The sequence below is a fragment of the Camelus ferus genome, chromosome 9 (assembly GCF_009834535.1).
Source record: "Camelus ferus isolate YT-003-E chromosome 9, BCGSAC_Cfer_1.0, whole genome shotgun sequence".
Classification (NCBI taxonomy): domain Eukaryota; kingdom Metazoa; phylum Chordata; class Mammalia; order Artiodactyla; family Camelidae; genus Camelus; species Camelus ferus.
The window spans coordinates 59,079,500-59,096,078 of NC_045704.1; the positions used below are offsets into that span (position 1 = coordinate 59,079,500).

At 38.8% G+C, this 16,579-nt stretch overlaps 1 protein-coding gene across 1 annotated transcript in view; it reads left to right on the forward strand.

The window, feature by feature from the left end:
• The window catches only part of SPAG17 (sperm associated antigen 17), a 190,430-nt gene that overhangs the window by 167,057 nt on the left and 6,794 nt on the right, over positions 1-16,579 (forward strand). Inside the window, exons 40-44 of the mRNA XM_006184295.2 lie at positions 175-222; positions 2,940-3,039; positions 3,787-3,889; positions 5,587-5,718; positions 11,264-11,400. Coding sequence (XP_006184357.2) covers positions 175-222; positions 2,940-3,039; positions 3,787-3,889; positions 5,587-5,718; positions 11,264-11,400 — 520 coding nt within the window. The remainder of the gene's footprint in view (positions 1-174; positions 223-2,939; positions 3,040-3,786; positions 3,890-5,586; positions 5,719-11,263; positions 11,401-16,579) is intronic.

Consider the following 16,579-nt stretch of genomic DNA (forward strand, 5'->3'; position numbering starts at 1 on the left):
ATCCAGGAGCTGGGGGAAGGGGCAGGTGTCACACTGGGGGGACTACACTGAGGAATCTCAGCCTTTCTTCTCCCACACTGTTAACAATGTATCGTAGAGGTGGTTTTTCTTTCATTGTTTGTAAGCTGAGAGCATTGCCTTTTTTATCATGCTTTTTCCTTTCCTTTCACACAGGCACACAGAAACAGTAAAGCGCTGGAAAGAAAAGATAGCCCAAAAGAGGTAATGTTCTCCTGAAGCATACACATAAGCATGTGAAAAGGCCCAGTTTTGTGGAGTCATAGAATTTTAGAATGGGATACATTGAAAGATCCTATCGTCCCATCTCCCTGCTATTCTTTAAACCTCTGCTGTGTTTCTGCCCGGGGGTCCTTCATCTTTTGTGCAGTGATGTTATTAGCCTTTGGTGAAGCCCGTTTGACCATTAGGTAGATCTTCTCTCTCTCCTAAGCAAGGAAGCTCTCAGGAAGTCTCTGTGCCTTTGTAATTCGAATAGACTAAGAAATGTTCTCGAACTTAACGAAGAGCAAAGTCATGAACGTTCAAGGATTCTTATAATGTACGTGATGAATGCGCTGTAAGCATTATGTGTTTCAGTTTCCTTTCAGTCCGAGCTGAGTCTTCCAACCCCAGCTCTCTCGCCATAAAGAAAGGAAACCAAATATATTTATTGAGTGTATCGTAGGACAGATGGCACTATTGTACACATTTGTGTGGCTCCTCTCCAGAATATCTCCCAAGATGAATACGCTTCTTAATAAAAATGTCTTGGTTACCTTGTGGAGTGTGTTGGAGAAGTGGTGAGATAAGACCTTCAGTCTCAGGGACCACCCCTCTATGCAAGGTCAAACTAGAGGGTATATGCTTTCTTAGAGACTCTCCTTGAAAGTGATTCTAAGAGCCTGGAGATAGTGCATGCCTGGGGCGGGGGGGAGTGGGAGGATGGGGGACACTTGAGACAGACTTCCTTTTCATTACATATTCTTCTATGCTTTTTGAATTATGTGCATGTGTTCTCCATTTACATTTTTAAAAAATTTTGAAACTAACAAATGTTGAATTTTAATCCATAGGTAGGTAATGGCAAGCCAACCAAAGTTTTTGAAGAAGGAAGTGAAACATAATTAGATAGGTGTCCTAGAAAGAGAAGGGATGGCAGTCTGGAAGATGGATCGGGGAGGAGGGTTAAGGAAGAAGAACATTTTGAGGATCTAGGAGGTGGTCACCACGTGTCAGACGCCATGGAAGAATCAGAAAGGAGAATGAGAAGGGGAATTTGGGCCTATCATTTGGAAGGGTTATTGATTTCTTTGGTGAGAACAGTTTTAGGAGAGTGGGAGGCAAAAGCCAGGCTGCCAGAGACTGATGAATCCAGTGAGGCAGTAGAGATATTTTCAGGAGAAATTTTTTAAATAAGATGATACTTGAATGCAGCCAGTATTTCCAGAGAGGCTGTCTCAGATAAGAGAAAGGGCACTGGTCTTAGAGCCAGCAGACCTAGAGTCAGCTCCAGTTTGATTACTTGCAGACTGTATGATGCCCACTGGTTGTTTTACTTCAGTAAAATTTACTTTAAGAATTCAGTTTGCTTATCTATAAAGTGAGAACGGTTAGACCACCTAATATCTAAGCTCTCTGTCAGTTCACCACCACCTGACATGCATGTGCACTTACCAAGGTCATGGGCTTGGGGGCAGGCAACCTGGGTTTCAATTCAGACTTCACCTCTCACTAATTATGTGATTTAGAGTAGGTTATTTCTCTACACCTTGATTTTTTGACCAGTAAAATGAGGATAATAATAGTAACTCATAGAGTTACTATAAAATTAAACGTAAAGTACTTTGCAAAGTTCCAAGCACACGGTAAGCACTTAAAAATGAAAACTATTTCAGATGGGGTAGGTTCAGCTACAATTAACAGACAATGCCCAAATCAGTGCTTTATAAGAAAGAAGTTTATTTTTTCTACATGGAAGAAGTCAAAAGTGGGCAGTCCGTAGTGTGCAATGCCACAGCATCATGGGGAACTAAGATTCCTTCTTTCTGTTCCATCATTCTTAGCACATGATTTCCATCCTCAGGGTTGCTTCATAGTTGCAGAATGACTGCTGCAGCTCCATTCATTTCATTCATAATTTAGGAAGTAGACAGAGAGATGAGGCAAGAGCAAAGGGAAAGCCTTCCTGCTGAGCTAACCGTTTTTAAAAGCTATCTGGAGCCTCACCCAGTGACTTCAGTTTACTTCTCACTGGCTAGCCCACTATACAGGGAAGGCGGGCAAGGGTAGCTTTTAGCTGCAAAATTGCCTCCCCAGTATGCAATTCCCATTCTGGAAAGATAGTTAGTAGGATTATCATGATTGTTTTTTATTTTACTTTGTGATCACTAATCACATTCTTCATAAGCCATTCCCCAGGTTTTAGTTTACTTGCTACCACTGCTGCTGAAATTATGGAAATCAGTAGACTAGCTGGCAGTTAAAACTCAGAGAAATGGAAAGACATGCCAAAAGGGCAACCATGTGGTTTGTAGCCTTTTGAGACCAACTGGTATCATTATTTCCTGTCTTATATAAAAGTCTGATTTCTGAGGTAGGAAATGTGCCTGATTCTAGAAGAAGTAGAGAATGAACTCAAAGTTAACAAAGAAAAAAAGAAAGCTTGAGTTGGGTGGGGGATGTAGCTCAGTCGGGGTGGGGGTTATAACTCAGTGGTAGAGTGCATGCTTGGTGTGCACAAGGTCCTGGGATCAATCCCCAATGCCTCTGTTAGGAGGAAAAAAATTTTTTTTAATTCTTTTTAAATGCCCAAGTTAAAGTTCTTATCAGTTTTACTATTAGTGATCTCCGTTTTCTGTGGGATTGAGAGGTAAAACACAAGCAAATAACATTTTAAAAAACTCTGTCTTCTTTTGCATTGTTCTGGAAATATCAACTAGGAAGGAAATTGAAGAAACACAAAATTATCTAACGGAAATAAGGAACAAAGTAGTATCACCCTACTTCAAATCTGAACTGAGCAAGTTGTATCAGTCTCAGGTAATTGAATGTAATTAACAACAATGGAATTAAGAGTCTTCATAAAAGTCAATGCAATGCCTTTGTTATTAATGTGACCTACCTTTCCTGATGTTGTTTCTTTCCTACTTCAACCGCCAACCCATCAACCGCACTGGCTAACCCATACTGTTTAAACCCATGTCCTCATAAGCATATGAGAGAAATTCCCTGCAGTGTGATTCTGCAGCTTCGCCTCCCTTGCCTGCATCATCACTGTTGGTTACCTTCTCCCATCTCCTTCAAGCACCCCCTTTTTGTAGGTTGAATTCCCCCTGTTGATGATCATCCTCTGATAAATCCCATTTTGAAGTTTTTATTCTGTTAAAATGTCCTCACCCCTTAGCTGCTGAGGCAACACTGAGAGACTGTGAGTTCTCGGAAGCTCACAGAGGCAGGGCAACCATCTCCTCTTCTATGAAACCTGGACACTCTCAAGCAAAGCGAGTATTTTCACGTGTTTAGAACTCCCTGTGTTTCTATGAAAATTCCAGATGCTATTATTAACCAGAGGCTGCCCGACAAGAGATGATAGGAAATTATGACTAATTAACAAAAATCTAGAATTGAGTGAACCAGTCTCCTGAAAAACTTGTAGTTTGCAAACTGTATTTTCAGGGCCTTAAAAAGCGTGCTTTGCATCACTGCTTGCCAGCTTAGCCTGCTGGCAAGTGGTAGTTGCCCTTCAGCCGTGCATGAGTCTAATAAGTCTTTGGTTTTTCCTTGAAGTTTAATTATCTGGACTCCCTTTCCAAAAACTTGCCTCCTTTTACAAAGAAAGACGAGGATGCAAACAAGGCAGCTGTTCGAAGTACATTCGATCTTCCTCAAGGTAAGTTGTTTCCGTAGCACTTAATCCTGTTAACATGCTTAAATGAAGAATATCTAATAGTGGCCTCTGAGAACAGAACTATTTCCTTCCACTTTTTGCCTCAGTAATAGCTAATGACATAACGTACTGTGACCAGTATATTACAGGTTTGTCTCAGTTATATGAGGAAACTGAGAAGTAAATAAAATTTAGTTTCCATCTTGGGTGCTTAAAATATACTGGAAAGCGTTCAGAAGACCTGACTAATTAAAAATGATGGGAGTTATGAAAGGTTGCTGAATAGATCATTCACATGATTTCAAAGTATCACTTCACACATTACCTGTTAATTAGAAGGACGAGAATGTGCCTTTACAATGGAGAGAGATGGCATTTTCCATCTTAACCAAGTGTTCAGACTTCTACCAATTGTGAGACAACCTCGCGTTAGGTGCTTTCTCATATAACGCAGCAGGAATTTCCTAGGACCTGTGCAGAATTCTCACCAAAAGTCCTTAACCTGAATTGAACCAAAAAGAAACAATCAGACAAACCCAGAATGTAGACAGTTTATAAGACAACTGGACTCTTCAAAAAAGTCAATGTCATTAAAAGGAAAAAGATGGGGTGGTGGTTCTGTGTTAAAAGAGACAGGAGAGGCATAAAAACTACTTGGAATGCATAAGTTGTGGATGCTGAACTGAGGAAAAGAACAGCCTTAAAAGAAGATATTTTAGAGCAATTGCATGAGTTTGATTAAGGGACTCTATATTAGAGGGCACTGTGGAATTGCTGGATGTTTTCCTGGGTGTGACGGTAGTGTTGTGGACATGTGGAATATCCTCATTTCAGGAGATGCATGTTGAAGAACTTAGGGATGAAATGAAATTTAGTCCTTCTCTGTAATAAACCTGGCAGTTAAAATACTCAGATAGAGGGATTTTTCTGCTGTACAGTATAATCCCACAAATTCAGCTGCCTGGAATGAGCACAGCCAGGGAAAACATCTCATTACCACAGAGTCTGCGGAGTGAAGCTCAAGTCTTATAAATGTGATGGGGTGAAGTCAGGGATGAAGGTGGAGGGTGCTCATGCTGCCACTTGCACCCCGGCAGATGACAGTAACCAGTGGAGCCTAGCCCCTCTTGAAAGGGGGCAAGGCCCCATTTTTTTCAGCACAGTCCTGCGGGCAGCCACACCATTTAACCAGCTTGGGTACACACACAAATTGAAACGTATTTGCATCCCCAGTTTAAATATTAAACAAATATTTAAAGTTTGTTTCCTATTGTGCTGATTTCTTTGGGATACGTTTTAATAAAGAGCTACAGTTTCATAGTAACAAATAGATTTAAGGTTGGAAATGTAAAAAAAAAAAAAAATTGCATCTCAGTTACTCTTGCCAGTTAAAGTAGACCAAATTACTTGGTCTCTGTTTCATAACCCAACAAAATGACAACTACTGTGTTAATCTTAAGGCCCAGAAAGAACCAGCTAACTCCCAGGGAGTGTGTCTCCCTGTTTGTTCATGGCAAACACTGCATCATATACTGAAGAATCTCAGCCTCTTAATGGTTTGTTTCCATTTAGTCTTTCTAAAGAGGGTTGAGGGGAAAAGCACCTTGTTCACTGTAAAGAAGACTATAAACATTAGTAGTCATTGTATCATTATTGTCCAGAATATCAGTTTAAAATATTTGTTTTGGGTTTTATTCTAGATTCCCAGACAAATAAAGTTGCAGAACAAGAATCCTCAGATATGCTTAATCTTCCAAAATCAGAGGACCTTGTGGATACCAAGGAATCTGCTAGCCAGAAACAAACAAAAGATGTAACAACATCTACCAGCGGTATGGCAGTCATCTTCTTTATCTCATTGCTTCCCAAAACTGAACATCATGTCTTTTTGGAGCACCAGAGATGGGACTGGGGGTTGGGAGTATGGTTGTGGTTCCAGAAAGAGTTCTAGAGGGGCACGGATCCTGGACCTATGAAATTTTGCAAGGCTTCTTTAGCACCTCAAAGCATCTCAGAAAATATTTTGAGAATGACAAGACCCAGATTGAAGGAAAGAAATGACAGGTTTTTTAGACTTGTTATTTTATTATTTTAATTTCATTCATTTTATTTTGATTCATTTATTACATTATTTTGTTTTATCCATGGTTCTAAGAGCTTGTGTGATTTACTTAAGGTCAGGAACCTGGTAACTTTTTATGAGCAGCCAGGAATTTGGTAGTTGGACTTAGAATTACCTATTATTTCAGTACTTTCTTGGTCTGCAGGTGCTGGAAGAGAAAAAAAAATGTAATCTCTGTCTTACACAGCACATCATCTCATTGGGGTAGCAGAAATTGAAGTATGGAATACTATAGAATAATATCTAATTCTCACGAGGTCACACTACACTGATTTCACTGAAGTTAATTCAACTAAATGTGATAGGTAAAAAGAAAAAAAGAAAGAAAGAAAGAAAGAAAAACAGACTAATTTACATTGTGTGGATAAATTTGCGCCCCTTGATTCCTGGTCATGTTCCCTATGGGAAGCCAGATGGGAATCTGACTATGTGTCTTAGTTCCCTCTTATCAAGGGAGCATCTTGCCACATTTATGGGTAAATTAAGAGATTTATCTTACAGAAAACTTTTGCCTTCCTGACCTAAAACTTATCTCTTCTATAAGGCTTATTCATTTAGGAGGTAATTTATTCGATGCTCATTGTGTATCCGATGCCAGACATTGTTTTAGGCATGGAAATACAGCAATTAAGAAGCCAAAGTCTTAGGGAGCTGAACATACTATGGGCAGAACTAGACAATAAATGAGGAAACAAATCAATGAGAGGAGTTCAGATTATAATAAATATTGTCACGTAATGTAACAGTTTAATGTATGGAGAGTGTCTTGGGGAGAGGCACAGCTCTGGAAAGATGAGGGGACGGACCGCCTGCTGCTGCCCTCAGCCTCTGCGCAGAGCTGGCCGCCGCTCACACACTCTTTAATGGGTCCAAGCAAGAACTGCAGCTGAGCTCCAAGTCAGCGCGGCAGAGAAGTCCGCTCCACCTCCTGGGAAGCCATGCTCAGAGCCAAGTAAATAAAATCATGCTCTGAGAGGACCTAAAAGCAAACAAAAATGTTCTCAGGCATAAATAGTATAGTCGGCCTCAGCATAGAGACAGAGAACCATTACTGGTTCTTCAGTTGGTCAGGACCTGCAGTAATTTCAGATGATACCACTAGTAAGACCATTCCAGTCATTCAGATATTAAATATACCTCTTTATCAGCTGGTGACCAGCTGTGACTCCAAGCCCCTCAATCCCCCACCCCCCAATCCTGGAGAAGCCCTGGGTAGGCTCAGTGGATAATAATCCATCTGTTGTAGGAGGCAGTATGGTATAGGGCAGAGCTCAAGCTCTATCTGACTCCTAGTGAAAATAGCTTATGACTTATATAATGATGTATATAATTATACAATGTCTTATATAATGAAGTGTGTGTGTGTGTGTGTGTATAACTTATATAAGGCTCTACTTGACTCCTCATATAATAACTGTGTTACATTGGCCATGCTGTTGAACCTCTCTGTATCTTCCTGTTTCCTCTTCTGTAAAGGTTTATACATCACAGGGTTGTGAGGATTAAATTAGTTAGCATATGTAAAATGCTTACAGCAGTGCCTGGCTCATGATAAACTCCCGATCAGTATTTACTGTTAATGATAATAGTATGAGTGATTATTTGGTACACATTAGACTGGTAAAATGCATTCCTATAAAACAATGATACACATATGGTAAGAATACAAAGAAGACACATCGAGTCGTGAGGATGGTTGCCTGTAGGCAACAGTGACCAAAGGGAATACGTACGTTAGAACACTGATCACTGAGCTCCACCCCCAGAGATTCTGATTCTGTTCTGGTCTAAAATATGGTTTGTCTGGCATGTGGCTAGGGAATCTCTGTTTTTTCAGAGTCAGCCCAGGGGATTAGGATGCACAGATGAACTAGGACACACTGGGTAGTTGTCCAGGAAAAACTCACTACTCTTTCAGAACACTTCTGCAATCAGATATGCGTGGGTTTATCTCACACCAGGCAATTCTGCAACACCAACTGGGTGTCCTACAATTCAGTTTAATTCTGACACTAACCAGAGTTAGAACAGACTCTGTGGGTTAAGGGCTAAGTCTCACAAGGCTACCCCCTGCACTTCAGATGCCGATTAGAAGTCCAGATTGTCACCTGTGCTTCTGGCCAACCACTTGTAAATTGGGGTTCCCATGACTTTGCTAGCACAGTGCTCAGAACTCATATAAAGGATTTGATAAATGGCACAGATGACTAGCCAGATGAGGAGGTACATAGGGCAAGATCTGGAAGGGTTTAGCACAAGAGCTTCTGTGCCTTTGGAGGTGGGGTGCACCATGCTCCTGGCATGTAAATGTGCTCACCAATTTGGAAGATCTCCAAACCCACTACTTAAGGGATTTTTGTGGCGGCTTCATCACGCAGGCATGGTTGATCATTAACTCAGTCTCCATGTCCTCTCTCCTTCTCAGAGGATGGGGATGGAGCTGTGAAAGTTCCAAGCTTCTGTTCATGGCTTAGTTTTTCTGGTGATCAGCCCCCATCCTGAAGCTTTTCAGGAGCCCACCAAGAGTCACTTTGTTAGGTCAAAAGACACTCTTATCACCCCAGAAATTCCAAGGGATTTAGAAGCTCTGTGTCAGGAATCAGGGTCCAAGACCAAATATTAAAACAAAGATGCTCCTAGTACTCTTACCACTCAGAAAATTACAAGGGATTTAGAAAGGCTGTGCCAGGAACCAGAGGCAGAGACCAATGTATATTTTTATTATCTCACACTGTCAGGAGTGTGCTCCTGGTGGAATCTGACACACATGGGGACACATTCCAGCCCTGCCACTTTTCAGTTTCTTGGACAAGTTTTTTTTGTTGTTACTCTTATTTTTTATTGAAGTTTAGTTAATTTAAAGTGTTAGTTTCAGGTTTGCAAGAAAGCAATTCGGTTATACATATACATACAGATACATTTTTTTAGTTCTTTTTCTGTTACGTCTTATTACAAGAAATGAATATAGTTTCCTGTACTATAAAGTAGGTCCTATTGTTTATCTATTTTATATATCGTAATGTATATCTGTTAATCCCAAACTCCTAATCTATCCCTTCCTCCTCCTTCCCCACGGTAATCACAGTTTGTTTTCTGTGAGTCTATTTCTGGCTTGTAAATAAAATTAACATCAGTTTCCCCATATGTGAAAAAGAGATACTACCATTATATTAGTTAAGACTCTTCAACTTGAGAACTGAAACTCAAACTCATTAAACAATAACAAAAAAGCCAGGGAGTGGGGTGTTCATTGCTTATTAGTACTCAAAAGCAAACCACAGAGAAGTGGCTTTGGTGCTCGCCCAGGGGTGATGCAGGCACTCAGGCTTTTCAGGAGAGTGTTTGTGTCCGATTGCCTGTCCCTGGGCGTCCTCATTCTCTCCATCTTGCCCCATTCTTAAGTCATCCCAGTTTGGTTTTATCCTCTCATACAAAAGGCAGGTAATGTCCATGTGGCAGGGACAGGACCACAGAGGTCCAGGATTCTGATTCTTCCAGATCCATAACCTGATGGGCAAGGTGGACTCACCCCTGTCAGCTTCAGTGGAAATATCCCAGTAAAGGGCCCTCGTTGGCCTTATATGGGTCATTTATCATCCTGATGTCCGGGGTCAGGGATGTTGTGGCACCAGAAGTATGTGTGGTAGGAGTGAGTATGGAGGTGGGCAGTGGGGTGAGTGCTGAGCATACAAGATTACAGTCACCATGACCCTCAGCTCAGACGGCTGAACTGAGATGCTCTGTATAAAAACATACGTGTGGTGCTCCCCTGTGGACAGTGGGCACTCAAGTATCGGTTCCCTTCCCTTTCTCCTCTTGATTTGAATTCAAGAAAGGATGTTTATAATATATAAATATTTATACATTTTATATATTTTACATGTCTATAATATTTACATAATATACATACACAGACATATATACATATATATGTATTCTTGAAAATTCCAAAAATCCTTCAGATCTGGTATGATGGTTGTAAACCTTAGAAAAAAACTTCTGCTAGCTTATTCCTTTCTCTCTGTTCCCTTTTTACTTGAAATAAGTTTATTTTATGGTCATCCCATTGGAATATTATGGTTGTTGCTGTTAACTGTTTATATACCTTTAGCATAAATACGTCAATATTTTAACCTTGGCAGATCTGTGAGTTTATTTAATTCCCTCCAGGCATGGATGAAATTAAATGTTAGCATTTAGAACACTGAAACAAGAAAGTTGTGTGAATTTTTTTCTTTTAGGTTAAAGAGTCCAACTTTAAGAATAAATTGCAAAAACAGGGAGAGAGAGCTTTTCGTAAAGAATCAAAATTAATTAACCTTAGAAACAGAAAAAAGGAAGAAGAAATGAAAATGTGTTCAGCACTGGCCACTGTGCCAGATCTCTCTACTTAGATCATCTTAGTTTATCTGTGCAACAATCCAGTGAGAGGAGGGTCAGGGGTTCCATGCAGCACCCAGGCTCTGCCTTCTGGGAAGTCTAGAGATACATTTAGAACCTCAAGAAAGGATATTTAAATTTGATGATCTAAAACTTATTTCTTTTTTTATTGGAGTATAGTTGATTTACAATGTTGTGTTAGTTTCTGGTGTACAGCATAGGGATTAGTCATACACACACACATACACACACACACACTTTTTCACTATAGGTTATTACAAGATATTGAATATAATCCCCTGTGCTGTACAGTAGGACCTTGTTGTCTATCCATTTTATATATAGTAGTTTGTATCTGCTAATCCCTTAAACACAATTCTTATTTAAACCTCCTGGATATTTGGAGAAATACACACAGCTGTGTAGATTATCTACTTTTGCTCACTCCTTCACCGAATCTAGTGATCTAAGGATTTACTTCCCTGGCGTAATTTGTAATTACTACACCACTTTTTCAAACTATTAATTTACTAGTTGAAACGAAATTCTTAAGACTTTTTCCTTATTAGTTTGTACCTTGTTGATTTACATGCAGGTCACTCAACTTCTTAGACTCTGATTTTCTTCATTTCTTTAAAAAAGATGATGCTAATAGCACCCCCTACCTCTTATGGTTATTGTGAGGACTAATACTAGGTAAAATCTCTGTAAAATGTAAGGAGAGAGTCCCAGAGTTAATAAGAAGCCTTTGTTCTTTAAGAAGGAAAGGAGAAAATTTCCCAAGTTGGTTCTATGTTATTCTCTTTTCTGGTATGACCCCGAATGTCTGTGAAAACAGTATCCACATGGTGTAATTTCAACATTCTCTCTAACAGAATCAGAGCTGTGTATGCCCCTGAAAATTCCCACGCAGTCACTGCTGCAGAATGTGGCAGGACAAGCCAGGAAAGAGAAAGTGAGGCTACCTCACTATTTGCTGAGTTCCAAGCCCAAGTCTCAACCTCTCGCAAAGGTAAAGCAGACATGGAAACATTTCCCAGAGTCAGTCCACATTTTATGTATTCCTGGCTGATCCAAGTTGTTGATTTCCGGCCTCTGTGTCCTCCCATCTCACCATGAAGGCCTTCAGTCAAAAGAGAGAAACCCAGGCTGTGCTTTGCTGGAGCCAGCTCATACAGGCTTATGTGAGGAATTTTATGAGCCAGCGGTTAAGCCGTCACTAGCTTGAATCAGCCAAGCTGGGAGTGCTCAAACCATGGAAATTGGCAAATGCTACTGATGATCAAGCTTCTTTTTGGAGAGCCGGGTTACCAGCACACTGTTGGCTCAGGGGCTCATTGGGCACCTTTCTCATGACTCTTAGGATGAAATCCTGATGACTTAGCATGACCACAAGGCAAGGCTCCCTCACCTTGTCCCAAGCTCACTACACTTCACCCATTCTGGGCTTCTCGTGGTTCTTTAAAGGCACCAGGCTCCTTCCTCAGAACCTCTAAGATTAAGATTCCATCTCACATCTGTCAGGAAGCCTTCCTTGAGCCCACCAGTCAAGTTTTGATAGTTATCCTTTAGAAATTTCATGCACTGTGTTCATTGCCATCAGAGAATTTATGGCCATGTGTATAGGTGGCATGTGATAGGAGTGCTTCTCAAACTTAAAGAGTTACTTAGTGATCTTGTTAAAATACAGATTCTGACTCACTGGCTCTGGTGTGGGGCCTGAGAGTCTGCAGTTTTAACCAGCTCCCAGGTGAGGTCAGTGCTACCAGCCTGGAGAATAACAGGGCATAGGGCAGTGGTTCTCAAAGTGTGATTAACTGACTGGCAGCATTGGCAACACCTGAGAACTTGTTATGAATGCACATTCATGGGCCCCCTCTTAGATGTACGGATCGAGAAACTCTGGGGGTGGAGTCCGCAGTTGATATCTTAACCAGTTCTCCAGGTAATTCTGATGGGAGCTGAAGTTTGAGAATCACTGACACAAAGGAAAGAGCATAAACTGTCAGGCAAACTTGAGTTTAAAACTTTACTCTTTCATTTACCATTTGAGCAAGTTATCTGTCTTTCAATTCTCTGAACTTTTTCAATTGAAATAGAGTTGACAGACAATACTGTGTTAGTTTCAGATGTACTACATAGTGATTTGCCATTTGGTTACATTATGAAATGATCATCATCATAAGTCTAGTAACCATCTGTCTCATGTTAAAGTTATTGCAGTAGTATTGACCATATTTCTTATATTACATCCCTGTGCCTTATTTATTTTATAACTAAATGTTTATACTTTTTAATCCCCTTCACCTATTTTGTCCCACCCCCAGTCCCCTCCCTCTGGCAACTACCTGTTTATTCTCTGTATCTATGAGTCTGTTTTCATTTTGTTTTGATTATTTTGCTTCTTGGACTCCACATATAAGGGAGATCATACAGGATTGTCTTTTTCTTTGAATTATTTCACTTAGCATAATTCCCTCTAGATCCATCCATGTTATTACAAAAGAGAAGATTTCTTTTTTTATAGCTGAGTAATATTTTGGATATATATTTATGCATATGATCACATCTTCTTTATTCATTCATCTATCAATGGACACACAGGTTGCTTTCATATCTTGGCTGTTGTGAATAATGCTACAGTGAATATTGGTATGGGTATATTTTTTCTAATTAGCTTTTTTGTTTTTTTCAGGTAAATACCCAAAAGTGAAATTGCTGGATCTTGCGGCAGTTTCTATTAGTTTTTTTGAGGAAACTCCATAGTGATTTCCACAGTGGCTGTGCCAATTTGCAATCCCATCAACAGTGAAGGAGGGCTCCCTTTTCTCCTCATCCTCCCCAGCACTGGTTATTTGTTGTCTTTTTGATGACAGCCATTCTGACAGATGTCAGGTGATATCTCATTGTGATTTTGATTGGCATTTACCTGATGATTAGTGATGCTGAGCATCTTTTCATGTGTATGTTGGCCATCTGTATGTCTTCTTTGAAAAAAAGTCTATTCAGGTCCTCTGCCCATTTTTTAATTGGGTTGTTTGTTTTTTGATGTTAAGTTGTTTGAGTTCTTGGTATATTTTCGATATTAACCCCTTATCACATATATTGTTTGCAAATATCTTTTCCTGTTCAGTAGGCTGCCTTTATTTTGTTTGATCATTTCCTTCACTCAGTGAAAAGTTTTTTACTTTGATGGAGTCTCATTTGTTCAGTTTTGCTTTTGTTTCCATTGCATGAGGAAACAGATCTAAAAAAAAATGTTACTAAGATTGATTGAATGTTGTCAAAGATTGTACTGTTTATATTTTTTTCTAGGAGTTTTATGGTTTTAGGTCTTACATTTAAGTATTTAATGCATTTTGAGTATTTTTGTATATGGTTTGAGAAAATAATCAAACTGGAGCTGCCCAGTTTTCCCAACACCATTTATTGAAGACGCTGTCTTTCCCCCATTATATAGTTTTGCCTCCTATGTTGTAGATTGGCTAACAATAAAGGCATGGGTTTATTTCTGGGCTCTCTGTTCTGTTCCATTGATGTGTGTGTGTTTCTTTTTGTGCCAGTACCATACTGTTTTGATAATTATAGCTTTGTAGTATAGTTTGAAATCAGAGTTCATGATACTTTCAGCTTTGTTGTTCTTTCTCAAGGTTGCTTTAGCTATTAGGGATCTTATATGTTTCCATACAAATTTTAGAATTACTTCATCTAGTTCTATTTGATCTAATTCTGTGAAAAATGCCTTTAATATTTTGATATGGATTACACTGAATCTGTAGATTGCCTTGGATAGTATGGTCATTTGAACAATATTTTTTCAATCTATGAGTACAATGTATCTTTCCATTTGTGTTATCTTCAGTTTCTTTCATCAATGTCTTATAGTTTTCAGAGTACAAGTCTTTTACATCTTTGTTTAGATTTATCCCTAGGTATTTTATTATTTTTGACTCAGTTGTAAAGGGGACTGTTTTCTTAACTTCCCTTTCTGATAGTTCGTTATTAGTGTATAAAATGCAACAAATACAGATTTCTGTATGTTAACTTTGTATCCTTTAACTTTACTGAATTAAGTTATCAGTTCTAATAGTGTGTATGGTTTTTTTTAAAAGATTCTACAGTAATGTTTTATTATACTTGCTTTATCACTTATCTATCCTTCTATCTATCCATTAATCCATCTTGTTTTTTGATGCACTTCAAAGTAAATTGCAGACATTACTGCACTTAGCCCTAAATACTCAAACACGCAGATCATAAGCTAGAATTCAATGTTTGCTTATATTTTTCCTCAATATATAATTTACATACAATAAAATGCAAAAATATTAGGCATGTATTTGCTGACTTTTGATAAATGCAAATATTGTGTAACCCAAATTCTTATTACGATATGGATTATTACCAAGTTCTAATAGTTTTTGGTAACGTCTTTAGGATTCTTTATATATAGTACCATGTCATCTGCAAATAGTATTGCAAGTAGATGTAAGTATTGCCACCTTGGCTTTCTTTTCGTTTTCATTTGCATGGAATACTTTTTTCCATCTTTTCACTTTCAGTCTGTGTGTGTCTTTAGATCTGAAGTGAGTCTCTCGTAGGCAGCATATAATAATTGGTCTTGATTTTTAATCCATTAAACCATTCTTTGTCTTTTTATTGGAGCACTTAGTCCATTACATTAAAGTAATTATTGACAGGTATGTACTTACTGCCACTTCGTTGCTTTTTTCAGGTTGTTTTCATAGTTCTTTTTTGTTCCCTCCATCTTCTTCCTTTAGTCTTTTCCTGTATGATTTGATAACTATCTTTAGTATTATGTTTGGATTCCTTTCTCTTTTTTATATGTGCATCTGTTACAGGTTTTTGGCTTGTGGTTATCATGAGATTCCTATATGACAGCATATAGCCATTTATATGATAATTTTAAGTTGATAATCTCCTAAATTTGAACATAGTGTAACAACTCTTCATTTCCTCTCCACATTTCATATTTTTGATGTCATATTTTACATCTTTTTGTTTTGCATATCCCTTAACTACTCCTTGTGCACATGTATAATTATACTACTTTTGTCCTTTAACCTTCTTTCTAGCTTTAAAAGTGGTTGATCTACTACCTTTACTGAATGTTTGCCTTTACAGTGAGATATTTTCCTTTTGTAATTTTTATATTTATAGTTGTGGCCTTTCCTTTTCTGCTTAGGGAAGTCCCTTGAATATTTCTTGTAAAGCCAGTTTAGTGGTGCTGAACTCTCAGCTCTCGCATGTCTGTGCAACTCTTTATCTCTTCTTCAAATCTAAATGATCGCCTTGCCGTGATAGTATTCTTGGTTGTGGGTTTGTCCTTTTATCACTTTGAGTATATTGTGCCACTCCTTTCTGAGCTGCCCAGTTTCTCCTGAGATGTCAGCTGATGTCTTGTGGGAGTTCCTAGTTGCTATTCTCTTGCTGCTGTAAGATCCTCTCTTTATCTTTAAGTTTTTGTCATTTTCATTGCCATTTTAATTAATTTAATGTGTCACGATATGGACTTCTGTGGGTTAATCCTGTTTGGGACTTTATACTTCCTGGACTCAAATATCTGTTTCCTCTTCCAGGTCAGGGAGTTTTCAGCTATTACTTCTTCCAATAAGTTCTTTGTCTCTTTCTTTCTCTTTTTCATCTGGTTTCCTGTATTGCAAATGTTAGTATGTTTGATACTGTTCCAGAGGGCTCTTAAACTATCCTTATTTTTTTTAAGTGTTTTTCTTTTATTCTGTTCAGCTTAGGTGATTTTTACTACTGCCTTCCCTACTGCCGATCCATTCCTCTGCATCATCTTGTCTACTGTCAGTTCCTTCTAGTGCAGTTTTTATTTCAGTTACTGTATTCTTCAGCTCCATTTGATTCTTTTTTTCCTAACTCTTTGTCGAAATTTTCACCATATTCATTCTTCTCCCGAGTTCAGTGAGCATCTTCATAATCATTATCTTCAGCTTTTTATTAGCTGGATTGCTTATCTCCACTTTGTTTAGTTCTTTTTCTGAGGTTATGTGCTGTTGCTTTATTTGGAACATATTTCTGTCTCCTCATTTTGCCCAACTCTCTATGTTTATTTCTGGGTGTTATGTAGGTTGGTTACATTGCCTAATCTTGAGAAGTCAGCTTATGTAGGAGATGTCCCATGGGCCCAGCAGCATGCTCCCCTC